At 41.5% G+C, this 27,667-nt stretch overlaps 1 protein-coding gene and 1 pseudogene across 1 annotated transcript in view; one reads left to right on the plus strand and one right to left on the minus strand.

Annotated features, from left to right (window-relative positions):
* NEBL (nebulette) overlaps window positions 1-27,667 on the plus strand; it is a 384,316-nt gene that overhangs the window by 138,803 nt on the left and 217,846 nt on the right. Inside the window, exon 3 of the mRNA XM_023223239.1 lies at window positions 12,400-12,484. Coding sequence (XP_023079007.1) covers window positions 12,400-12,484 — 85 coding nt within the window. The remainder of the gene's footprint in view (window positions 1-12,399; window positions 12,485-27,667) is intronic.
* On the minus strand, window positions 1,558-3,448 carry LOC111549950 (annotated as a pseudogene).

Raw genomic sequence — 27,667 nt, forward strand, 5'->3', positions numbered from 1 at the left:
ACTGCTGCAACACGCATAAACCAACACCCCTACATGGCTGAACAGGGCCTGATCTAGGATTGGGGGAGAAGGGCTTGCAAATCAAGACCAAGATTGAGGTGTCATTTCTCTGCTAATACGGTCTACAAGGCAGATCCCTACAAAAATGCACATGAAAGCAGGCAAGTTTAGCTACCATGTTGCAAGAGAAACCAGGACCTTTTTAAATAGTTCTCTTCATTACCATTTATTCTCTCAAGGGAAGCTTAAAGAAAAAGAAAAAGAAAAAAACAACACATTGGTCTGGCCACCTCATAAATCCAACAAGCATTGGTGTGGCATTTCAGTGGAGAAGGAAACTTGGGGGGAAAAACACACCAAGGTTGTAAGAAAGGCTCCCAATTTAACTGTCCCAGTCCCTATTTATCTACCTTTATTCACCACCCAAGACCATCCATTATTCTAGAGCACTCGGATCTATAAAAGGGGTCAAAGCATCAGGAGCGGGCAAGGAGTGAGAACCAAAAGACATCAAGAAACTGATTTGCTTGAGAAAAGCAGTGATTCTTCCTTTCACAGCTCTCCATGGCTGAGAGAGAAAATGCCCAAGGGGTCATCTGTGTGACCTAGAGACTGCTTTTTGGGAGGTTAAGAGTAACATGAAGAACTTAAGATGACAACAAGAGTCTAAATTTTTAAAGTTTCAAGGTTTCAGCAGAATGTGGATATATTTGAACTTTCAAAAAACACAGTGTTTAGAAAGGGTAAAACCAGGACACAGAAAACATTGGGAATTACCATGACCCCCAAGTGCTTCCAGCTCCGGGAAATAACCATTCATGTGTTTGCTGGAGGTCACAATTTTCCCCTATTGCCTGGTGCAAAATGACTCATCACCTCCCCAAAGCTTCCTTTCAAACCACAATTTTCCCATTTATTTTGGTCCAATGCAGTCCTATTCTTTATGGCTTGTAGACTCACTCCCAACTACCCCCCTGGGGGGTAAAAAGAAAATGAAGGAATTCCCCCTAGGCTGGCCCCCAAAACTCAGAATTAAATAAGAGGAGGGCCTAGCAGCCTCCTGGAGATTAAAACAGCTTGCGGCTAAATCTACCTTTCCAAGAGTGCAAAATGTATTCAGATAATGTTGGAGAAATCACATACGCCACAATAGGATGAAAACTGAAAGGTAGAAATCTCACATTTTTCCTTATACTTTCCTCCCCTACTGCCCAACCAGATTCCAGATGCTGTATCACTGTCATTACCATTTTTGCTAAATGGAGACCCTTAGGCACTAATCACACCAGCAACTGCATGGTGACGCAACGCCCAACAACTTTTCCACTAAAAAGCTGTAGTCCCTTTCTCTCTGGCTATGCTGGTGATTCTCCAGTTAACTTCAACACTTTAAAGGCTGCAGAAGCATGCGAAAGAATTTCATTTTTTTTTTTTAAAGGCAAGAAAGGTCTCCAGGAGATGATGAGTTTTATTTTGTCTTGTCTGCATGGAGGTTTGATTTGCTCTCAAATGTTCCAGGGTGGAGAGAAAATAGGAGAAAACACAAGATGTCAAGGTCTATTCGGTGTAATCTTCTCCCTTGTTTTCATCTTCACCATCAACGGAGAGAGCAGAGTACCTGCTTGCAGAACTGAATTCGGAAGCTGGGCTTTCCTCAGGTTTCTTTGCCTCAGGTGCAGATCTGGAGTCTTGATCTTTTTGCCATCTTTCCTATCTGACTCCTTCCAGTGGTCTTTGTTCCCTGGGTCTCCTGGACCACAGCTAGAGTTCCCAGTGTGGTCTTTTGGGACATTCATCCCACCTACTTTATTTTCATCTTTCCTTGCTGGTCTTTCCTCAGACGTTTGAGCTGGAGTTACTTTTCCCCCACCACTTGTAGGGTATTGGTGCTCTGTGTCTGAGCTCTGAGATGGGGCAGGAGGGTTAGAACCTCACTTCACCCAAGCATTCTCCTTTGGTGGAGGGGCTGGCATTACCTTTAGGGGCTGATCAGGTTTGGGAGATTTACAAGTTGGAGAGTGACAATCTTTCTTCTTATTGAGTGTTTCATTTTCTAGAGACTTCTCACTCTCTCTCCTTCCTGCATCCTGGTCTGACTGACTTCTGTCGGGTGTGGCGGAAGTCCCAGTCTGCGATGACTCACTTCCTGTCCTCGACCGTTCCTGTTTCTGAGTTTCTTCACTTCGCCAGCTTGAGTGTCTCTCTCCCGAGGCCGTCGTTCTAGTTTTGGCTCATCCAGCTGACGCTGCAACTTCTCTTGTTCCTTCTGTAGCCGTTCTTCCACTTCGCTTTCTCTAGCAGCTGTGTCAACGGGCTTTGCCCCTCCAAAGACAGAAGCAGCTCGACTGGAGTGTGAGGTACTAGCAGAAGAATCATCTCCCTTAGGAGTATTATGAGGCTTTAGGTTCAGTTTGGGTCTTTGGGTGGGGGCCGTCTATTATCACACCTATAATCATCCCGAGAGTAATTATCTCTGGAGCTGCACGACCCATCATCCCGTCTGTTGTATCGGTCTTTATAGCGGTCCCTGCTTCCTCTGTAGTCATCGTCCCTGCGGTACCCACTGCCAAATGCTCTTCTGCCACTGCCTATCCAGGAATCACAGCCTCTAGCATAGTCTCTGCTGCCTCGGTCATCATAGCGATTCCTACCGCCGTATCGATCCATATCCTGGCATGGGCCATCCGGATACTCACACCAGTACCCATCGCCATACTGGTCTGAATCATAACGGTCTCAAAACTTGTCTCCAAAGCTATCATCACCCCTTCTAGGCGGGTGGTCATCAAAGCTGTCTGTGGCAGAACGAGCCCTCCAGTCTGTATCTGTTTTGTCAGAATCCTGATTTCTATCACGGCCAAAAGAATGACCGTCCCTATCTTTATCCTGTGCTTGATCAGCAACGTCCACTCCAATTCTCCTGTTACCTAGAGACTCTTCACTGAGACTCAGGGCACTGAGCAGGGAATCCAGGTCCTCAAATTCAACATCACCAAAACCTTTCAACCTCTCTGGATTGCTGGGTTCACGTGGTAAACGCACTGCCCTGATACTTAATCCTCTAAAGAATTCCTTAATTGACTCTTCCGTCACATCATAGGGTAGGTTCTGTAGAGAAGCAGTGGAGGGGGCGATTTGGGAAGAAGGCTGCAGTCGATATTGGGTTCCCGGGCAGCCCGTGGAGCAGTGGGAAGGATTGAACGGTCAATTGCAGGGGCCCTGTGCACATTGTTATCATTACTGTGCAAGTTGTTGAAACACCTCATTCCAGGTCATCTGTTTCATCAGCCCAGCTGACTCATTTGAAAACATAGGTGCTTCCTCCACCAGTCCCGCCTTCCTCAGCCAGAAAGTCTGTTAGGGAGATAGTTTTCCCCTTCTTATTCTTCTTTTTGCTGAGGCTGCCATGTTGGGAGCAGGAAAGCAACACTTTCATTTTAAAAGGCATTTTGTCTCATATTAGTATAGCTATTTTATAGTGGAATTAAAAAATATGACAATGTCAATCTTTTAGCTGGCAAGTATTGCCTATTTACATTTTTATGATTATTGAATTGTTTCTTCCAACTGTTCAATTTCTATTTGTCCTGTTTATTCTATGCTTTTTCTGTCTGTTTTCATTCTTTTTTTTAAAAAAATTATATTGAGTTAGATTTTTGGTTCTTCTAAAAAATTTGATATTTTCCCTTTTGTAGGATTTGAATTTATGTTATCTTATTTCCATTCTTTGTGATTATACTTAAAATGTTATTGCATGTGTTTAAACAAAATAAAAAATTCAATAATATTCTAACCTTTCTCATGAAGAACAGAAAGATCTTAGAATACTTTAATTCTCATATGCCCTCTCAACTTACTGTCTAGTATTTTAGCTTTGTCGTTAAAAAAAATCCTACATAGTAGACATTGTTATTATTCCACACAACGTGTGTGTGTGTGTGTGTGTGGCTGTGCATGCCTGTGTGCACATTTGCATTTTATTTGCTTGCCACTCTCCTTTTTTGCATTTTAGCTTTTCCTTCTGGAATTATTTTGTTTCCTCCTGACAGTGTATCCTTTATAATAAGTAGCTTCATAGAAGACCTGATCGTGGTAATCTCTCTCAGAGTCTGCTTATTTTTAAATGTTTTATTTCTCATTCTTCTTTTTTTTTTTGAGATGTTTGAGATGGAGTCTCTCTCTGTCACCCAGGCTGGAATGCGGTGGCACAGTCTCAGCTTACTGCCACCTCTGCCTTCTGGGTTCAAGAAATTCTCCTGCCTTAACCTCCTGAGTAGCTGGGATTATAGGAGTGCGCTACCATGCCCAGCTAATTTTGAATTTTTAGTAGAGACAGGGTTTTACCACGTTGGCCTGGTCTCGAACTCCTCACCTCAGGTGATGTGATCCACCTGCCTCCGCCTCCCAAATTGCTGGGATTATAGGTGTGAGCCACTGCACTCGTCCTATTTCTCATTCTTTAAAGATAATTTTGAATGACATAAAACAATCATTGTTGCTACAAAATGGAGTGGTTCAGACTTAGGAGGAATAATTAAAATTATATTTAAACCTTCTATCATCTTCCTGCATCCCTAACAGTTAGTTATGGTCTTGGTCCTCAGGCAAAATGACTTCCTTTGTTAAAATCAGAGTGTGAAACATGGTGCCAAGCAAAGAGATTGGTCTGTCTCCTAACTCAGAGAGGAGGAGCTAAAAAGCCAGTTTCATAATGTGAGGTTAGAACTTTTGCTTTTTAAATGGTCTTAAAAAATATGGCCAGGTATGGAGGCTCATGCCTGTAATCCTAGCACTTTGAAAGGCTGAAGCGGTTGGATTGCTTGAGCCCAGGAGTTCGAGATACAGCCTGGGCAACATGGTGAAACCCCATCTCAACAAAAAATACAAAAATTAGCTGGGTGTGGTGGCAGTTGCCTCTGGTCCCAACTACTCGGGAGGCTGAGGTAGGAGGATCACCTGAGTCCGGGAGGTCAAGGCTGTGGTGATGTGTGATCCTGCCACTGCACTTCAGCCTAGGTGACAGAGTGAGACTCTATTTGAAATTTTTTTTAAACTATAAAGTTGTATTTTTTTTAAAAAATAAATAATATGTTAAATGTGTTAGTATACTTCTTCCTTTACGAATGAAAGCTTGTTACGCACAAAGGGGCCTGTGCTGGGGGTCCCCAAGAACATCCTCAGGTTTGATGAATCTCTGGGAGATTTCACAAGACTCAGCATACAGTCCCACTTATTCATGCGGCCATGATTTGTTACGGTGAAAAGATGCAGAGCAAAATCAGCAAAGGTAAAATGCATGGGGACAGGTCAGGAGGAAACGAGACGCTTGTTCCAGCAGAGCCACACGGGATGCGCTTAACTCCTCCAGCAATGAATTGTGACAACCTACATCAAACACTGCCAACCAGCGAAGCTCCTTAGAGACTTAGTGCCCAGGGTTGGTGGAGAGGGGGAGTGGGTTATCACCAAATTCCAGACACCCACAAAGAAAACAGGTGTTTAGCTGTTTGTACAAACAGCTTCAGCACAGCGAACCACTCTTGGTGGTTAATGATGGTAGAAAACCCTCCCCAAATTCAAGTTCCCAGACACCAGAGAAGGGCCATCCTTGTAAGCACACCTTTCAAACACTAGCGTGCAGCCCCGCCATGTTAACTCATTTTCACATAGAGCCCATAAGGAAATCATCATATAGCAACAAATTCTTTTGACATCTGAATTCTGCTGTCAGATCCTCTAGTTTGAGTGTAAATCCGACAGTGGTCAGGTAAATGGAAAGCCAGAGAAGGTGGACTTAAGTGCTCAGGAGGGAGAAGATGGAGATGGATATAATTGACTTAGAATATGGCACAAGATTAAGAGGGCGTCGTGGCTGTTTGATTTCACCAGGAGACAGGAATGAAAACAAAGTTTAGAGATTTGTTAGAGCTAGAAGTCTTAAAATGAGTGGTTGCCTATAATGTTAGAGATTTATATGTATTAAACAAAGTTGATTAACTTCAGGACTGTTGACATTTGGGACAGGATCAGTCTGTCAGGGAGGGGGCTGTACAGTGTACTGTAGGATAGCCGCATTCCTGGCCTCTGCCCACGAGATGTCAGTAGTATTTTCCCCTCCCTACTCACTCCCAAATGTGACAACCAGAAATGTCTACAGACGTTGCCTATTGCCAAATGTCCTCTGAGGACAGTATGAAAACACAGGATTTACAGAAAATAAATCCATGAAGATCTTAGCTTTGTATGTCTGACTTGTTCACTAATATTTCACATTTACAGTCGTTTTCCATTTATAAAACTTTTTTCATCTGATTCCAGCAGCAACTTCATGAGAGAACCAGGAATATTTTATTCCCTCTATATAGATGAAGGTCGTGAAGCACAGAGGTTAAATTACTTTGCAGGAGAGCAAAGAGAAAGGAACAGTAGTTAGTAGCTGTAGTATTAATAGTAATAGTAATAATAATATTATAATTAATGGTAGACATTTTCTTGAGTGCCTACTATGAGCCACAAATGGTTTCAGATGACTTATACGTGTGAATTTTGCAGCAAGCTTGAATTGTGCTATTGTTACGTTTATCTTATAGATGAGAAAGTTGAGGCCAGAGAGAATAAGAAGCCTAACCCAAAGGCACACAGATGGAAGGTAGACTAGCCAAGTACAAACCCAGGCACTTTGACTCCTGCGCTCCTATAAGCACTGGATTCTGGATAAAAAGAGAGTGTTTCTGGGTTCTTGCTCTCCCCAGTCATGTTCTTTCTCATTCCCATCTACATGGAGGTTGCCATTTGCTTATGTTGCTTCCTGCATTTTGACGAGCTCTGGTCTAGTGATTTGCATATAACTTTTCCTATATTTTTAACAACTGAATCTCACAGAGAAAAAAAATTTGAAGTCATCTTTCTGTGACCTAACTTTGCTATTTCAGATGCAATCTTCTATTATTATCTTGATTCTCTCTCTCTTTATTTTTAATACAGCATTTTATGGAAATCTGGATTTGTTGCAACTGTCAGCTCAGTCTTGATACACACACTTCAGCCAATTCTTGCATAGCTCATCTAAGAGACTTCTGTTTATGATGCTAAACATTTCAGCATGTTCCCCACATCTCTCAACCAGCTCTGAATGCGTTACATGTCATATTTCCACAATTATGTTTTGTTTTCCAGGAAACTTATGAATGTGTCAATTAATCCATTCCTCCTTTTGTTTGTTTGTTTTTTTTTTTTACTTGCTTCCTGTTTCTCTTTGAACATCCATTGCTCATGCCCTGTGTCTTCTTCCTACATTCTTACTCTTAATATGGAGGAGGGAAAAAGTGTTATTCTTCCTCTAGGCCTGGTGGAGAAATCTTCTGTTTTCCTTAAGAATTCTGTTCAAGACAAATTTTTAGGAAGACCTTTCACAACCTTTTAAATGCGGTGTTTGGAAAGGGCTTTAGAACTAATTGTATGGTGCTACCCATTCGTGTTAGATGCTTGACTTCTCTCTTTTATAATCACACGAGGACCACCAGCCCCTCAGTTTATTTCAGTATCTGGTTTTCTTTTCTTTTTCTTTTTTGCTGGAGAGGTGGAGTTGCGGGTGAGTGGAAGTCGAGATTGTGATTTCAGAGTAGAGTGTTGTTGAATTAGATTAGATGGACATTACTACATGGACATGATGTTGAGAAATCCAGTGTTTGATGGTATTTTCAGATGTGTTGAGTTTGAAATTAATTAGGTTCCTACAGATACTGTAATTTTTATTTTCAATATAAGGCCGTATGAATTGCCATCTCTGTAACTACACTTATTTCTTCTGAGTCTTATGGTCTCAACTCATGAGGCCATCCCACTCTCTCTCAATAGTTAAGCCTTCTTTTTTTTTTTGAAGATCTTATTCTCTTGAATTTTGCTAGTTCTCAATATAATGTGAATCCCCCAATCCTCTTTAATTCATTTTAGTACTCATGACCCCTGGGAGTTTCAGGTATAAATTCCTTCTTTCCTTCAGCATTTATTATTTTGGTTACTAATACTAAATTGAACTTTTTCTCTCCTACATCAAAATTTTGTATAACTTCTTCCTGTTATGCTACATATTGATTAACCCACTATTAAAAAAATAATTAAATCTTAGGATTTAAAAAGATAATTGGAAAAGGTACAAAGCATCATCGTCTGTTTCTAGTCCTAGATATCAATGTACATTTGCATAGTCTGTTAGTAAGTTTGCACTTTGGTCATGAGGTTAGCAGGATATTTTTCTAGAAGACAGCAAAAGCTTTTCAATGTTTTTTTTTTTTTTTCCCCCCAGAGTATTTTTTTCCAAATAGAACTTTGGTGCTCATACCAAACATATCAAAGTAGTGTTTTATTTATATGCATATATTTTATAAGTTCAAATCTATCCCCCTTTCACGTTGCAAAGTCAAATGGTGAGAACAATTTGATTGTTTTCCTGAAATGATGCTTCAAACTTAGTGGTATGGGCAGCAAGTGAAGTTCATTACTATCCAAATAGAATTCATTTTTGTCTTGCGTGGAGGAAATTTGTGCACACATAGTGAAGAGGTACAAATTGCACACTCCTCCAACAGTTCACTTTTCAATCTCAGGATGCTCTTTAATTAAATAATTAAGCAGAATTTTATTTATTTATTTATTTATTAATTATTTATTTATTTATTTATTTATTTTTGAGATGGAGTCTCACTCTGTCTCCCAGGCTGGAGTGCAGTGGCACAATCTCAGCTCACTGAAACCTCTGCCTCCTGGGTTCCAGCAATTCTGCAGCCTCAGCCTCCCAAGTAGCTGGGATTACAGGTGTGCGCCACCATGCCTGGCTATTTTTTTTGTATTTTTAGTAGAGATGGGGTTTCACCATGTTGGCCAGGCTGGTCTTGAACTCCTGACCTCAAGTGATCCACCTGCCTCATCCTCCCAAAGTGCTGGCATTACAGGCGTGAGCCACTGTGCCCAACCCAGAATTTTAAATTAAATGTAAATGGCAGAAGAAGGTTGTTCCCCAAAGCATGCCCCCAAACTGAGTGAACCTGTAAGTTAGTATGAAGTGGATCTTCCAATGGGCCAAAGTTTCTGTAACACATTTGAGAGTGGATTCTAATTACAGTTTAAAAATGGTTAAAATCCATATGTAAAATTTTCAAATTAAATATCATAGAGACCTGAAAATCTCAGTGGCAACTTTATCCCACAGAATACATTTTGTAAAAAACACAAGAAAACATGCTCAGTTGTTACTATAGCTTCAAAATACAGCCATACATAGTTGCTACATTTTAAAGTTCAGTAAAGTTCAGCTTTCCAAGCTGGAACTTGCAAATATTACACAACGCACCAGAGTTGTCTGCCCAACTTCCTCTGTCTATTGTCTGGAACATAGTTCAGAAGTAGCCCTTGGAAGAGTGTGGCCAACATTATGTCTGACTTCAGCATAAGGAGAGCAAAAGATCTTACCTGCTACAACTTACTTGCTTGAATCAATAACTCTGGTATTTACCAACATTTTAAACAAACTTGACTATCTAGAGAAGACGAGGCAGAACCGAGTGCTGTGTGTAAGAAATTATCTCCTGACAGGCCAGTGGTCATACAAGTACAATCATCTTGTATGAATTAGGTTATTTACCTTTATAAACTTCAAAAGCATGACTTCTTTATATCATGGTCTGATAATATCTATTAAGATGACCCTATATTATCAGGAAAAAATATAACTAGGTTTGTTTATCCTCTAAGAAGGCAGGAAAATCATGTAAAGGGTTTTGAAGGATGTTAATTAAAATAGTTAAAATGAGTCCAGCAGTTATGGGGTTAACTCCAATTACCTGGAACATTGGCTTATATGGGACATTGAATTCCTGAAGAATGCTGGAAAAATGAGACTTGAATGTACATTTTCCTACCATGAATCTGACTCCATGGGAGTTACAATATTTAATCTTTATTTCAGAAGTGCTAGCGTGCTTTGGGTAGGTTTTATCTGCACTGACAAATGATTACTGCATCAGCCTTCTCATGGGACGCCAGGGACAGGGATGCTGAAAAGAACCTTTTAGGAGGAGAGTCGAGTTTGAAACAGTGAGGACAGTGAGGACGTTTGAGAAGCCACAGGAAGAGACACATGTGGATACCAGAAAGGGGAGGGGCTAGAGAGGGAGCAGAGGGAAGGAGAGGATGTTCTTTGAGGAGCAGCTCTGAGCTCTGTGGCTTTTGTGGCCATGGGGTCACAGCAGCTAAAGCTGTCTCCTCAGCACCAGCCGAACATGGGAGCAGTGACTAGATGGGACGGCAGCTCTGAATCAGTGTTTGAGTCTTTACCCTCACACAGGGAGGAAATGCCATCTCCTCACCACCAGGAGGGTCATCTGTGAACATAAGAGACCACCGCATGTTTGCACAAGTGTGATGACATGCCTCATAGGACACGCTGAAGTTTGGCTGTAGCCAAGGCATGGGCTCTTTGGGTGGTTGTTCTGTCCCCCTCCATCCCTTCATCTCTTCTGTGCACAAGTATTTATTAAGGTCACACTAGGAGACAGACACTAGTAGGTGCTAGTGATATAGGCAGGAATGTACCCCAGCAAGGGACAAGACAGCCCACCATTGCTGCCACAGAACTTTCGTTGTACTGTGAGGCAGAGGCCTGCCAATAGGAAAAGCCATGAGCATGATAAGCATTAGCACAGGGGCAGAAAAGTCCATCCGAGGGCCATTCCTGACCCAAACTCGGGAGGCCAGGAGAGGTTCCTGGAGAAAGTGACATCTAAAGCAAGACCTGAAAAATAAACACAGTTTATAAAAAATGGGGGCCGGGCGCGGTGGCTCAAGCCTGTAATCCCAGCACTTTGGGAGGCTGAGATGGGCGGATCACGAGGTCAGGAGATTAAGACCATCCTGTGGTGAAACCCCGTCTCTGCTAAAAAATACAAAAAACTAGCCGGGCGAGGTGGCGGGCGCCTGTAGTCCCAGCTACTCGGGAGGCTGAGGCAGGAGAATGGCGTAAACCCAGGAGGCGGAGCTTGCAGTGAGCTGAGGTCCGGCCACTGCACTCCAGACCGGGCGACAGAGCGAGACTCCGTCTCAAAAAATAAATAAATAAATAAATAAATAAAAATAAAAATAAAAATGGGAAGTGGGGTGGGAAGAGGGCTGGATTATCCAGGAAAGGGGAATAACGTGTCAGGGGAGCAGAGGGAACGAGAAGGGGGAACTCCGGGGACTGAAGTGATCCCTGCAGCAGAAGCATGCAGTGTTCTCAGTGAGAAGTCTGCAGAGGCCTGGTCACGGGGGCCTTGTTAGACAGGAGGCCAGACTTTATTCCAAGATCAATGGGAAGGTTTTACTCAGGGGAGTGACGTGATCAGATTTGCATTTGAGAACATTTGTTCTCAGATGAGAAGGGCAAGACTGGCTGGTGCTGTAGTCACCTAAACGATAAATGTGGCAGACAATTAAAAAATGGAGTCAAGATGGAGACATATACACATATATACATTTATAAAAGTGAATATTTGAGATATATTTGCAGATAAGATCAACAGATTTGGTGAACGAGTGATTGGATGTGTGAGGAATCTAGATTACTCCCAGCTTTTTGACTTGGGCAATGGGCCACTAATATAATAAATGAAAAAGAAGATCGAGGGAGGGTGGGGTCATGAACAGCTGCGTTTTGTACTGGTGGAGTTGTGCTGCGTATGGAATCTGCAAATGGAAATGCTATTGGATCTGAAACTCACACTTGGGAGTAGTCAGCTCGCAGAGAGGTCCCAAAGCTGCGGGAGTGATGTGATCCCCGGGTGATGGTGTAGACTGAGAAGAGAAGAGATCCCAGGTGAGGACCTTGAGTGGGGGGATGCGCAGACTTAGGGGAGCCGGCAGGAGACAGGAAAGGAACCACTAGAGGGAGCAGCTGAGCCAGGGGAAAGAACATTTCAAGATGGAGGGAGGCCTCCCAAGAGGAGGACTACAAGATGTCTGTTGATTGTGTCCACAGGAAGTCATTATAATGGGCAAAAGAAACTTCTAGAAACAGAAGCCAGAAGGCAGTCATAGAGTTGGGGAGTGAGTCGGAGAGGAGATGGGCAGGGACAGTGAGGTGAGGCCTCTTTGTCAGGAAGTTTGGTGGAAGGATGGATGAGCTGGCACTCATGCTGGAAGGGTGTGTGGGGTGGAGGAATGGCGGAGATTAGGAGAACCTTGAGCATGTGTGAAGATGCCCTTAGAAAAGAGAAGCCAATGTTAAATTGTGAGCCAAGCTCAGGTCCCTCCTCTGCTGTTACGGAGTGGGGAAAGGGGGGGATGTGCAAAACAGTGGGTATGTGTGAAAGTGTTGTTTTGTAGCACAATATTTTAATTATGTCCTTTGAAAAAATTTCTCCACAGACACTACCCAAAGCAGTCCTTCACCACGGTGGCAGATACACCTGAAAATCTTCGCCTGAAGCAGCAAAGTGAACTGCAGAGTCAGGTAACTTCTAGAAGATTTGTTTTGTTCCTTTGTCACTAAAGATTTTTCACAAGGCTGCTCTTCTGAGATTGTTGTCCTCGTACTGTTCCTGCCGGGTCACCAGCCGGTGTGGAGCCTGAAAGCAGGCCTGTGTGGGAATTCCGGGTAAAAGTGTTGAACATCTGTATTGTTCCCCGTCTTGAATTGTCCTGATATTCCCAGTTTTGTTATTCACGTTGGACTAGGGCGAGTAAATGAGTTCCGGTCAGAGTCGATGTTTCCTAACAATCTTGACTTATTTGGTCCTAAATATTTAAACACGTTTTATAAATAGCTTTTCCACACCGCATATGTGGGGAAAAACAAGGTGTTAACTTGACCCAGTTGCAGTGCGTGTGAGGCTAACGCCCCGTCTGTGTATCTCACACCAGCCACGGGCTTTGTTTTCCTCCTGTCACTTTGTTCATATTTCTTTCATATGTCACATTGACAGCATGAACAAAGATGAGAACACCACAATTGGCTCCCGGTCAACCATGTTAGATGGCAACTTGCCTTCAATATGGTGAAACACATCAGTTAAGACTAGGGTTGTGAGTGGCAGGGTTTTCTGCAGGGACACCCGGTCTTTTAGTAAACATGGGGTGCTCTCTTTCAAAGAAGCTGTCTTTCCTGGCACCCCATAGGAAGACACGGAGCAACTACATTGCAATCCATTGGTCAGTGGTGAAGTAAGGAGGGAAGAGGGGAGAAGGCAGGTGGAGGTAGGGCAGGCTGGGTGGTTGTAGGCCTCCTTTATCTGTTCACTGGCTGTGGCCTTAGGCCAGTTTCTCTGATGTTTGCACTAATGTACATTGAGGCAGTCCATCTTATCTACCTGTCTTGAGGGTGTCTGTAAGTATTAAATGAGGTAGTTAGGTGTGAAAGCATTTCAAAAGGTGAGAAGATATTCTATGACTATGGAGGCTTGTTACGATGGTGATAATGATGGTCCCTGAGAATTCCTGGTATGTGAAAGGCAAAAGCACAGAATTTGTGAAGGAAAGTGGTGTTCAGCTAACAGGCTTAGAAAATGTCAGTCTGTAGCTCTTTTTCTGGGGGGGGATGGGAGAACGGAGTCTTGCTCTCTTGCCCAGGCTGGAGTGCAGTGGTGTGGTCTCGGCTCACTACAACCTCTGCCTCCTGGGTTCAAGCAGTTCTCTGCCTCACCCTCCCCAGTAGCTGATAGTACAGGTGCCTGCTACCATGCCTGGCTAAGTTTTGTATTTTTAGTCTAGACAGGGTTTCACCATCTTGGCCAGGCTGGTCTTGAACTCCTGACTTCGTGATCCACCCACCTCGGCCTCCCAAAGTGCTGGGATTACAGGCGTGAGCCACTGCGCCCGGCATGAAGCTCTTTCTTAATGAGAGCAGGCAGCTTTCAGTGGCTTGGGATTGAATCATTTCCTTGATGGTGTATCTAATCACAGGGGAGGTTGCAGTTGCCTGTAGTCTCTTTCTGGGGGACTTGGGATCACTTCTCAGTCCATTTAATTAGAGGAAATAATCTCCAAGTGGAATTTGCTGTTGGTTAACAATGCCATGAATACATGGTTGGGAGCTACTTTTTAGTTTGTGTGAAATGCTGGTGTTTGTGTACTGGTTTTGGCTACAAAAATTGAGTGCTGGCCAAGCAGAGACACTATTATGGAGGCCGGCAAGAACACCTCTGTTTGTTCACACCCTCGGGGATACCAGAACTTGGCTTTGTGCAGATCCAATGTGCCTTTCTTCTTGTCAAGTTAAGATTCATCAGGTAATTCTGGACAATTACACACTGGACATAGAAGTAAATCAAGCAATCAAATACTCATTTCCTGCCTGTGATATGCTTTGGTACTATGCAAAATAATTTATAATTAGTTTCTCCTCCTTTCATAAATTTATAGGGTGTCTGAGCAAAGAGGACTAACACACATCTTGGAATGACTATATTTAATTTGTCATAAGGACTGAAAAAGAGAAAGATCAGGCTGGGAAGCCGAGGTGGGTGGATCACTTGAGGTCAGGAGTTTGAGACCAGCCTGGCCAACATGGTGAAACCTCATCTCTACAAAAAGTACAAAAATTGGCTGGGAGTGGTGGTGGATGCCTATAATCCCAACTGCTCAAGAGACTGAATGAAGCAGAATTGCTTGAACACGGGAGGTGGAGATTGCAGTGAGCTGAGATCGTGCCACTGTACTCTAGTCTGGGCAACAGAGCAAGACTCCATCTCGGGAAAAAAAAAAAAAAAAAAAGAAGAAGAATCAGTGTGGATTGGACTCAGTAGTGCTTTGTGCTAGACGTGAGATTTGAATGGAGCCTTCAAGTTGAGAAAGAATCTGATATAAACACTGTTTTCTCCTTTTCGAAGGCATTCCACACCCTTTGGGCTCGGTTAGTGGTTATAGATGCCTTCAGCACATCCCAGGAGCGAGCATTTATTGTTTTCCTATTATGTGTCTGACTTTGGAGATGCAAAGAAAAACAAGGTCACTGTTTTATGAATGGCTGATTTTATTCTCCCTGATGTGGCCAGCTGCAAGCTTCAAAGGGCTGCATATACAAATAATTATAGGCCGGTGGGACAAGAGCTAATGGCGAGATGTGCAAAGATCTGTGGGATTGCCAAGCAGCAGTCAGGGGAAGGCGTCAGATCTTTATAAAGATTTTGCTCAAATGTCCTCTTCTTTAGAAGCAATTGGGCTCCATCAAGCAGACAACATGGGGAAATTCAGTGCAATTCAAGAAACACGTATTGATTACCTACTCTGTGCACTGGGATATAAAGACATCATCATCATCAACAGCATTACTGTATTCCAAGCACATAATTTTACATTTATTATTTAATCACAAACAACTTCAATGATACAGGTGTTCAGTATTATCTCTATTTAGATAAAACATTCAACCTTTAGAGAATTTCGATAACTTGCTCTTTCACACTTAGCTGGTATGGACTAGGCCCTTGGAATGGGACCTAGATCTCTGAGCCCTCGATGTCCACACTCTTCACCAGTACTCTGGTCCCCTTGCTCAGAAAGCACCTAGAAAAGATCTGTAAGCAAAGAATTGCAATATAAGGGATGATGCAGTGTATGTAAAGGTAGAATTTGGCATTAAGTATAAGTAGGAAGAAGTCATTATGATTTCTTTTTTTCTGGGTGAGAGGTGAGAATACTAATGTAGGAATATTTCCATTTTTGCAAAAACGTGGATAGGTGTCTATCCTAATGGTGATACTCAGTAATGGCATTGGAATCCATTTTAGCCTATTAAATGATTTGATTCTGCATGAGAGCATTTCCTTAGAGTTTTGATATCTGGAGTTCTGAACAGCTCACTGGTTTTGGTGGAAAATTGACTATTAATATTTTATAGGCTTGTTTTGATCATTTGTGATGCTAAATGCATCACATCTATTCATAGCTCCAAGTTTTCAAATTCTGAAATCTTTTAGAATTGTGTGGTTAAAACCAGTTCTCTTCTTTCAGTTCATTAGCTTACCAAATGAGCCAAACATAAAGAAAATCAAAAATTATTTTCCAATCCAATCTAGAAAGTTATTTATAGTTACCCACTGTTATCTCTTTCTTTAAAAATTTTCTCTTTTCTTTTTATTTCCCCCTTCTCTCTTCTTGAGAGGGTTATAAACACTGTGAATATTTTTAATCTAAATGCTAAATCCTCTCAAGCTTTCTTGGAATCTGTATCAGGTGCCAGATTGTCATAATAAAATTTTATGAAATACTGCAAATAAACAAACAAACCAAGAGTTAGCTCGTTAGAGCCAGTGGTTCACAGGCTTTATCCAGCACTTGGTGAACATCCACTCGGCCAGCCCCTGACTGCAGTAGATGTGGACTGCCCTGGACCTTGGCAGTCAAGAGGAAGAGAGGAAGGGAAAGCCCTTTTATAGTCACTAGTTCCCTTTTGATCACACATCACAGCATGAACTGCTTCAAAGAAATAGGATAAAGAGTGGTTAGACGCCCCAACAGGTCCACAGTAGTCCATTCAACAAGCAGCAAAAGTAAGACTGCTTCTGGTGGAATCAGCAACATTATAGTTCACCTGCGGGGGGCATCAGGCTTTTACTGCTTGCCTTGGGCCTGGCTCACCTCATTTTCTTTAGGAAAGTGAGATCCGAAGCCCTGACTTAGAAACAAAAGTTTTGGAACACAAACTCTTTGTAAGTTGGGTAATCCCTAAACTTAAAACATCCAGGTGCGATGAAAGGCCCCTTAAAAAAGAAATTTCTAGCCGGGTGGTGTGGCTTATGCCTGTAATCCTAGCACTTTGGGAGGCTGAGGTGGCAGGATTGCTTGAGGCTAGGAGTTTGACATCAGCCTGGGCACCATAGGGAGACCCCTGTTTCTACAAACATTTTATAAAAAATTAGGGCATGATAGTGCATACCTGTAGTCTCAGCTACTCAGAAGGCTGAGACAGGAGGATCCTGTTGAGCCCAGGAGTTGGAGACTGCAGTTAGCTGTAATCACACCACTGTGCTCCAGCAGCCTGGCCGACACAGCAAGAATCTAAGAAACAAGCAAACAAACAAAAATCCCAAAAAAACAGAAAAAGAAGCTGACTGATTATTTTAATATTGTGTGGTAGAAAGCGTTTCCTTTTCCGGGCTGTGTAGCACACTCTTGTTGGAAGGGAAGGCATAGATGCTTGGGTACTCTGAACCAGGGGTCTGGAGACTTCTCAAAGCCATTGAAATGGTTCTTCCGATGAAATTCTGAGTGGGAGCTCCCACTGAGAAGAAAACAACATGGAGCTGTCAGGATTGAAGCAGGAGAGAGGGGCAAGCCCCTGTCATCTCCAAACCCCCCTGACTTCGCTCATCTTCCCAACCCCAGATCGTTAAGGAAACCTGGGCTTCTGTAAAGCATCGTTTTGAAAAAGGCTGCTTAAAATGAAGACAAAACGATAGCTACTCCCCACTTAGTTGTTTATGTGCTTGGCTTAGCTATTTGCAATCATGTTGAAAATAAGAGGGATTTGGGGCTCACTGTGCTCTTAAATGGAGTGTGTGTAATTTATGAGGGCTGATACGATGAAAGATGGAAAATGATAATGGAGAGAATGCAAATCATTCTGGAACCTTTGAGTCTTTCTTTTGTAATCTATGTTGATTCTTTTTTAATCTTCCAGGTTTCTGCAGAGTCATAAAAACATGGTTCATAGGAAGTACAATATATGATAGTAGTAAGGGTGAGAAGGCAAAGTGATTTTTTTATAGGGAACATAATAGTTAAACATCGTTTGGGAGAAATGAAGGCACGTGTTTAGTATAAACCTTTGGAAGCTCAAGAAGGCGGTGATGTGGCTTGCCCTTGGCACGTTTCTGAACCTTCTTATTTTATATTCCATTTCCAGAGGGTTTCTCTCTCAGTTATCTGTCACCTAACCATTCAGTAAGGTGGACCTTACTGGTAAGTATTACCTAAAACAGAACCTTTCTCGGGTGGGAGTTGCATCTTAAAGTGTGTCTGCTGAAGTCTGACTTCCTTCAAAGTGATGAATCCCTGACTGAGGAACTCCATTGACTGTCCGAAGACAATTGGAGAGCTATTTTGGATAGCGTTGTCCATAAGTTTCAAATCCCACTCTCTATGGTTGCCCGATCATAAACTTGACCTGAATTTCATTTGCCACTGAATGGCAATTGTGTGTCAGTAATTGGATATCCTGCAGTGAGTGAAACCAGATAAGGCCCTTATTCTCAGGGGGTTTATGGTCTAGTGGGAGAGAGGGTGGTAATAACGTAATAAAAAATAGGCCAGGCCTGATGGCTCACTCCTGTAGTCCCAGTGCTTTGGAAAGCTGAGGTGCAAGGATCACTTGATCCCAGGAATTTGGGGTTGTAGTGAGCTACGATCACACCACTGCACTCCAGCCTGGGTGACAGAGTGTGACCCTATATCTAAAGTAATATTAATAATAATAAAAAATAGGAAAAAGTTAAAACTGCAACAAGACCTGCAGAGAGAATGGAGTGTATTTTAAGGATGTATTTTAAGGCACTTTTGGGGAGTTGGAGGCCTGTATACCTTTCTGCAGTAGATGCATAATAAAATCTTAGAACAGTCTGCTGTGTCCTGCTCAGCTCTGGATCCCATTTCCAAATGTATATTCATTGTTCCCCATTTTTTAACCCTAGGGGACTCTGCTCTTTATTGAGTTTTTTTTTTGTTTTAAGCCGGAGTCTCGCTCTGTTGCCCAGGCTGGAGTGCACTGGCATGATCTCAGCTCACTGCAGTCTCCGCCTCCCAGGTTCCAGCGGTTCTCCTGCCTCAGCCTCCCAAGTAGATGGGATTACAGGCATGTGCCACCACACTCGGCTAATTTTTGTATTTTTTGTAGAGATGGGGTTTCACCATGTTGGCCAGACTGGTCTTGAACTCTTGACCTCAAGTGATCTGCCCGCCTTGAACTCCCGAAGTGCTAGGATTGCAGGCGTGAGCCACTGCGGCTGGCCCTCTTATTATGTCTTGTCTCATTGGACAACTTCAGACTTCTAAACACAAACACTGTTTCTCCAGACAGTTTTTATTGGGTTCTGCTGGTCTTGGACAAGAAACCTTTTATGCTTGCCTTCTAAGTTTCTCTTTTCTTTGAACCTAATTTTGGCAGCTTTACACTTTCCCCTTTTGATTTTCCACCATTTGATGCTGTCTTCTGATCCATGGTGATGCTTCTTGTTCTCCAGTAAGCACTTTCTCATGTATGAATTGGTAAAAGTTCATTGGGAGAAGCTTCAGCGTGTTTCTTTTCAAGGTTTTGAGGCAATGTAAATGATGAGAGATTATGTTTCACATATAGGAATGGGTGAATGTGAGTAAGAACTTCAAAGGGGACGAATTCACTGGATGTGGTACATTTCCTTCAGGGAGCACAGCATGCTAAGCAGATGTTACCTCCAACCTTTGCGATTTCTCTCATCCTCACAGTTTCCCATAAGTCAAATCCCTGCCCTCTGCCCCGCCCCACCCCCTGCCATTTTAATCCTGGATAAAATGATGCAAGAGACAAAAATGTCAGTAGTGGGAGACAGGAAAATAACCAAGATGTTTTGATTTTTGTGTCACCACTGGGTTTTTGAGCCTGTAATCACAGGGACCTGGTGTTCTACTCTCATCCCTCCTGAAATGACCTGCATCCTTTGCATCTGTTTCCCGAGGCCTGGAAAGTTGGTCCTTTGATTCCCTCCTGGCCCACCCTACCTCCCTTTCCATCATTCCCAGAGCTCACGGTGGAGGTGTGAGAGCTGTACTTTGGGCGGGCAGGCTCTAGGCTATTTGTTATAAGTAAGTGGGTCAGAGTCTGGTAACTGGCCCTTGAATTAGGCATTTGAATATATAGCCTGTCTATCAAGGAGAATGCTTTAAAAGTATTAAATCAGGCTGGGCACAGTAGCATATGGCTATAATCCCAATGCTTTGATAGGCTGAAGCAGGAGGATCACTTGAGGCCAGGAGTTCAAGATCAGCCTAGGCAACATAGGGAGATCATTGTCTTTGCCAAAAAGTTAACAAATAAAAATAAACAAGCTAGGCATGGTGGCTTACGCTTCTAGCCCCAACTGCTTAGGAGGCTGAGGCAGAAGAATCACTTGAGGCCAGGGGTTCAAGGATGCAGTGAGCTATGATCATGCCACTGCACTCCAGCCTGGGTGACAGAGTGAGACCCTGTCTATGTTCACATCATACTTTAAAAGAGCTTCAGAACTAGAGAGGCAAGAGCAAACACATTCAAAAGCTAGCAGAAGGCAAGAAATAACTAAGATCAGAGCAGAACTGAAGGAGATAGAGACACAAAAAACCCTCCAAAAAATCAATGAATCCAGGAGTTGGTTTTTTGAAAAGATCAACAAAATTGACAGACCGCTAGCAAGGCTAATAAAGAAGAAAAGAGAGAGGAATCAAATAGACGCAATAAAAAATGATAAAGGGGATATCACCACCGACCCCACAGAAATGCAAACTACCATCAGAGAATACTATAAACACCTCTACGCAAATCAACTAGAAAATCTAGAAGAAATGGATAATTTCCTGGACACGTACACTCTCCCAAGACTAAACCAGGAAGAAGTTGAATCCCTGAATAGACTAATAGCAGGCTCTGAAATTGAGGCAACAATTAATAGCCTACCCACCAAAAAAAGCCCAGGACCGGATGGATTCACAGCTGAATTCTACCAGAGGTACAAGGAGGAGCTGGCACCATTCCTTCTGAAACTATTCCAATCAATAGAAAAAGAGGGAATCCTCCCTAACTCATTTTATGAGGCCAACATCATCCTGATACCAAAGCCTGGCAGAGACACAACAAAAAAAGAGAATTTTAGACCAATCTCCCTGATGAACATCGATGCAAAAATCCTCAATAAAATACTGGCAAACCGGATTCAGCAGCACATCAAAAAGCTTATCCACCATGATCAAGTGGGCTTCATCCCTGGGATGCAAGGCTGGTTCAACATTCGCAAATCAATAAACGTAATCCAGCATATCAACAGAACCAAAGACAAGAACCACATGCTTATCTCAATAGATGCAGAAAAGGCTTTTGACAAAATTCAACAGCCCTTCATGCTAAAAACGCTCAACAAATTCGGTATTGATGGAACGTACCTCAAAATAATAAGAGCTATTTATGACAAACCCACAGCTAATATCATACTGAATGGGCAAAAACTGGAAAAATTCCCTTTGAAAACTGGCACAAGACAGGGATGCCCTCTCTCACCACTCCTATTCAACATAGTGTTGGAAGTTCTGGCTAGGGCAATCAGGCAAGAGAAAGAAATCAAGGGTATTCAGTTAGGAAAAGAAGAAGTCAAATTGTCCCTGTTTGCAGATGACATGATTGTATATTTAGAAAACCCCATGGTCTCATCCCAAAATCTCCTTAAGCTGATAAGCAACTTCAGCAAAGTCTCAGGATACAAAATTAATGTGCAAAAACCACAAGCATTGTTATACACCAGTAACAGACAAGCAGAGAGCCAAATCAGGAATGAACTTCCATTTACAATTGCTTCAAAGAGAATCAAATACCTAGGAATCCAACTTACAAGGGATGTAAAGGACCTCTTCAAGGAGAACTACAAACCACTGCTCAGTGAAATCAAAGAGGACACAAACAAATGGAAGAACATACCATGCTCATGGATAGGAAGAATCAATATCATGAAAATGGCCATACTGCCCAAGGTTATTTATAGATTCAATGCCATCCCCATCAAGCTACCAATGAGTTTCTTCACCGAATTGGAAAAAACTGCTTTAAAGTTCATATGGAACCAAAAAAGAGCCCGCATTGCCAAGACAATCCTAAGTCAAAAGGACAAAGCCGGAGGCGTCACGCTACCTGACTTCAAACTATACTACAAGGCTACAGTAACCAAAACAGCATGGTACTGGTACCAAAACAGAGATATAGACCAATGGAACAGAACAGAGTCCTCAGAAATAATGCCACACATCTACAACCATCTGATCTTTGACAAACCTGAGAAAAACAAGAAATGGGGAAAGGATTCCCTATTTAATAAATGGTGCTGGGAAAATTGGCTAGCCGTAAGTAGAAAGCTGAAACTGGATCCTTTCCTTACTCCTTTTACGAAGATTAATTCAAGATGGATTAGAGACTTAAATGTTAGACCTAATACCATAAAAACCCTAGAAGAAAATCTAGGTAGTACCATTCAGGACATAGGCATGGGCAAGGACTTCATGTCTAAAACACCAAAAGCAACGGCAGCAAAAGCCAAAATTGACAAATGGGATCTCATTAAACTAAAGAGCTTCTGCACAGCAAAAGAAACTACCATCAGAGTGAACAGGCAACCTACAGAATGGGAGAAAATTTTTGCAATCTACTCACCTGACAAAGGGCTAATTTCCAGAATCTACAAAGAACTCAAACAAATATACAAGAAAAAAACAAACAACCCCATCCAAAAGTGGGGAAAGGATATGAACAGACATTTCTCAAAAGAAGACATTCATACAGCCAACAGACACATGAAAAAATGCTCATCATCACTGGCCATCAGAGAAATGCAAATCAAAACCACAATGAGATACCATCTCACACCAGTTAGAATGGCAATCATTAAAAAATCAGGAAACAACAGGTGTTGGAGAGGATGTGGAGAAATAGGAACACTTTTACACTGTTGGTGGGATTGTAAACTAGTTCAACCATTATGGAAAACAGTATGGCAATTCCTCAAGGATCTAGAACTAGATGTACCATATGACCCAGCCATCCCACTACTGGGTATATACCCAAAGGATTATAAATTATGCTACTACAAAGACACATGCACACATATGTTTATTGTGGCACTAATCACAATAGCAAAGACTTGGAATCCACCCAAATGTCCGTCAGTGACAGACTGGATTAAGAAAATGTGGCACATATACACCATGGAATACTATGCAGCCATAAAAAAGGATGAGTTTGCGTCCTTTGTAGGGACATGGATGCAGCTGGAAACCATCATTCTTAGCAAACTATCACAAGAAGAGAAAACCAAACACCGCATGTTCTCACTCATAGGTGGGAACTGAACAATGAGCTCACTTGGACTCGGGAAGGGGAACATCACACACTGGGGCCTATCATGGGGAGGGAGGAGGGGGGAGGGATTGCATTGGGGAGTTATACCTGATATAAATGATGAATTGATGGGTGCTGACGAGTTGATGGGTGCAGCACACCAACATGGCACATGTATACATATGTAACAAACCTGCACGTTATGCACATGTACCCTAGAACTTAAAGTATAATAAAAAAAAAAAAAAAGAGCTTCCATTCGGGACAATTGTATTGTATTCTGAAATGAGATACCTGGGCCTCCAAAATATGGGTTGTGCTTTGTAAAATGGAGTTTTTCTCATTACAAAATGTCGGAAGAGAGCAATTAGACTTTCCTTCTCTCTCTCCTTCCCTCTGTCTTGATTTTTGGTGAGGTCAAGGATCACGATGATGCTAAATCAGATATTAAGGTGACACAAATTTGATCCTAACTGGTAGAATTGCTCTGGACCCCTTTTGACTGACACTGAGTTCCTATTTCTGTGGAATTTTTCTTATTTACAGGAATCCATGATCTGTGAATGTCTTCTAAGGGAAATCTAATAAGCATCTTTAGCTACTGAGTTAGCTTCCTAAGCACACAGTATTTTAGACACCAGACAGCTAAATATACCAATTCCAAGTGATTTACTTAAACCAAAAAAGTGAAATATAGTAAAGCCAAGAATTCTATTCTATTTTTAATTAGGCAATTGTAGAACCTTAATACTGATTTTTTAAAAAAACCTCTAGAATGGCTTTAATGCTTGTAAACCATTGAAATTGAAACCAAAGTAGCTCTTAACTGTATTTCTGCTATTGGACAGGGAATATATCTGTTATATAAGTTTTCCTTAGAATCGGATAATTTCCAAGGCTTTGAATCTTTTTATTCTAGCATATTTTATTCTTCATAGGAATACCACTTAATGTCTTAGGAGTGTGTATGTATATGTGTTTTTTATGTACATATATAATAAATATTACATGTAATATACATATATGTAGATATACATACATATACATACATTACATACAATGGGCATGCAGTAGACACCCCTTATTTGCAGGGAATATGTTCCAAGAACTCTAGTGGATGTCTGAAAACTGCAGATAGTACCAAACCTTATAAATACTGCTGTTTCCTATATGTCTCTATCTACAATAAAGTTTAATTTATAAATTAGGCACAGGAAGAGATTAACAACAATAACTAGTTTACATTCCCAACAGCAGGTTTTCACTGCATCCATGCCAACATCTATTATTTTTTGATTTTTTGATTATGGCCATTCTTGCAGGAGTACGGTGGTATTGCATTGTGGTTTTGATTTGCATTTACCTGATCATTAGTGATGTTGAGCATTTTTTCATATGTTTGTTGGCCATTTGTATATCTTCTTTTGAGAATTGTCTATTCATGTCCTTAGCTCACTTTTTGATGTAACCAAATACCGTCTGTTCCCCAAAAAACCTATGGAAAAAAAATTTAAAATTAAAAAAACACAACAGTAACTAATAGTAAGATAGAATAATTTCAACAGTATGCTGTAAAAAAAAAGTTATGCAAATGTGGTTTCTCTCTTTCTCAAAATATCTTATTATACTTTACTCACCTGTTTTCAGCCCACAGTTGACTGCAGTTAACTCAAACTGTGGAAAGTGAAACCAGGGAGAAGAGGGGACTGCTGTACATATATATAGATATGCAAACATATGCAATATGCATATAAATATAGCATGTTTTTACATACATTTGTATAACATCTACCTATACACATACACACACACACACACATATAATAATATAACAAAGTTAACTTGGAAGGACAATGTTCAGGAAAGTCTTGAAAACCTGAAAGACTGAGAAAACATGAAGTATCTTTTCTCTTTTGTTATCAATGACTAAGTATGATTTAATTCACTGCTGGACACTCTAACAGTCACCTTATTGTAATCTAAGTTCCGCGTCTGTGAATTAGCTTTGCAGTCTCTGTCTTTTAGTTATTCCGTATGTTTTAAGAAATAGGTAACATGACAAAGCGTAACAGAAATATGTAGTATTACTTCTGGAAGTGTGGTAATGAGATCTTTTTCAAAATATTACTGATTCCAGAGGACAGATCTCTCATTCTACTGTATAACAAGCATAGACATAATTAAAGAGGCGTTACCTGTTTTACTGGGTCTTTTTCTGTGTATTTTCTTCATAATTTGAGGATTTTTTTACGTCTCTTTTCATCTTTGTCCTTTGTTGTAGATTTTAAACTAGAGGCCAGTGATCTTATTAATTTAATGGTTGCTAATAAATAACCACACTAAGCAATCACCTGGATGATATTGTGCCGTTGGATGATAAGGGTGATAATGTATGAAATGAAGTAGAAAGAATGGAAGGTAGTTTCATAAAAAACAAGAGTCTTATAAGAATGAAGAACAAGACACTTTTCTGACAGGTGGACAGATGCTTTTCCAGTTCTTTCTTGGCATAAATTACAAATGGAGAAAGACCATGGTATTGTTAGTTTCAAACCTTTACCAGCAAAGAAATCTCACTGAAGGACCCTCCGTACTTTCTGTAACTTATTCTGTATAAGGTGCTTTAATTATATATTAGTTTAATCTGCATGTAATGGATACTTCCTTTGGCCCAGTCCTGCCTGCTCTTGGGTGGAGGCTGTGTGAGGCGAGAGACCAGCAGCCCCGGGGAGAGGGGGTGAGTGGAGGAAAGACCTGACCCCTGACTTAGAGGTGTTTATTGGGTCCCCTCAAAATATATTCTCCCAAATACTGTAAACCATTTTTTTTTTCTGTATTTCATTTGGCTTTCTCCTCTCATTCTCCACTGAAATGTTTACCCTTTCTTTGAAAGAAACCCAAAAGTGACTCTTTTCCTCTTTCCATGGATCAGATGCCAAATTCTCTGAGAAATATGTCGAATAAGAAAGGATCCTTTATCTTGTTTGGAAGGAGCTCTTTCTGTTTTTCTTTCCCCGCCCAACACCTGTGCCCTTTTGTCAGCTATTTATAGAACTTGCTCCTTCTTAAAATAATGTGGATAGAAAATGGTTTTGATTGCTTCATGGATACAGGAAGACTTCTCCAATAAAAGCAACTTTCTTCTTATTGTTATCCTTGGCAAAATCAAATCATGTCGTAAGCAATATCCTCTTGTCGTCCATTAGACTCTAGACGGGTGGCTCCTAACACTTTTTGGGTCATGGACCACTATGGAAATTTGGTGAAAGCCATGCAACTCCTCCTTTGGAAAAGTTATGGTAGCCAGCTTTAGAATATAAATTCAGGGCATAGTGACCCCCATCAGTGGAACCCTAGAAAGTCTCAAGCTTTAGCAGAAGTGGCTGGGCTGGCCAAGGGAAGGAACAGGGAAGAAAGACTGGTTGGATTTACAGGTCTCACAGAAAGTGGCGGTATTGTCACAGAAAGATGATGGACTCCCTGCCTTCTAAGCACAATTTTATTTTATCTCCATTAAAATATTAACTCTTTTGGAAACATGAACTCTTACTGCCTTAAAAAAAAGCAATCTAGCAGCAAGTGTTAAAGCTTGAAAAATACAAATACGTTTTGGTCTGGCAATTCCACTCCTGGGAATCTCTCCCATAGAAACAAAATTATCAGCATAGAAAACATAAGTACAAGGATGTCTATGACAGCGTCGTTTATAGTACACAAAACTGGAGACAGAGTGAAAGCTCTTCTGCAAGAGAATAATGAGTTACATTATGATCATCCATACCAAAGAATATGATGCAGTCATTTAAAGGAAGGAAAGAGAGATCTATAGCCAAATGCCTTGGAGGTATGGCTGTAAAGTGTTGCTCACTGAGAAACACAGATGCAGAAAAGCATAGAGATGACAAAACCGTCTGGGTGTGCCTGCATGTGCGTATCTATGTCTATATATGTATAACTCTGATTAGGAATATATGTATAGGTAGAAAAATATGGATTAATATATTCCAGGTTACTAACATTGGTTCTTGGGGCTTACAGGGTAAGCCTAGCAAATAAGGGAAAAAAAAGATTATAATACTTAAAAATAAAAAAAGTGTTAGTATGACAGTAATTCATTGTATCAGATTATACTTGTGGGTGGGTAGATGTAAAAAGAAATAAAATAGTGATTTAATTTAATTTATTATTATTATTGTTTTTGAGACACTTGCTCTGTCACCCAGGCTGAAGTGCAGTGGCATGATCACAGCTCACTGCAGCCTTGACTTCCTGGGCTCAAGCAGTCCTCCCACCTCAGCCTCCCTAGTAGCTGGGACCACAAGCATGCACCACCATGCCTGGCTAATTTTATTTTATTTGGAAAGATGGGGTCTACCTATGTTGTCCAGGCTGGTCTTGAACTCTTGGGCTCAAGCAGTCCTCCCATCTTGACCTTGCAAAGTGCTGGGATTACAGGTGCAAGCCACTGTGCCTGGCCAGATAATAATTTTAAAAGTTTTGCTTATGTATATTTTAAATTTTGCTGTTTTACTTCTTCACAGTCAGTAACACTGGGGCTTTACCGTTCAGGCTGCTGGGGGTTGCCCTGGCCAA

The sequence above is a fragment of the Piliocolobus tephrosceles genome, chromosome 9 (genome assembly GCF_002776525.5).
Source record: "Piliocolobus tephrosceles isolate RC106 chromosome 9, ASM277652v3, whole genome shotgun sequence".
NCBI lineage: Eukaryota > Metazoa > Chordata > Mammalia > Primates > Cercopithecidae > Piliocolobus > Piliocolobus tephrosceles.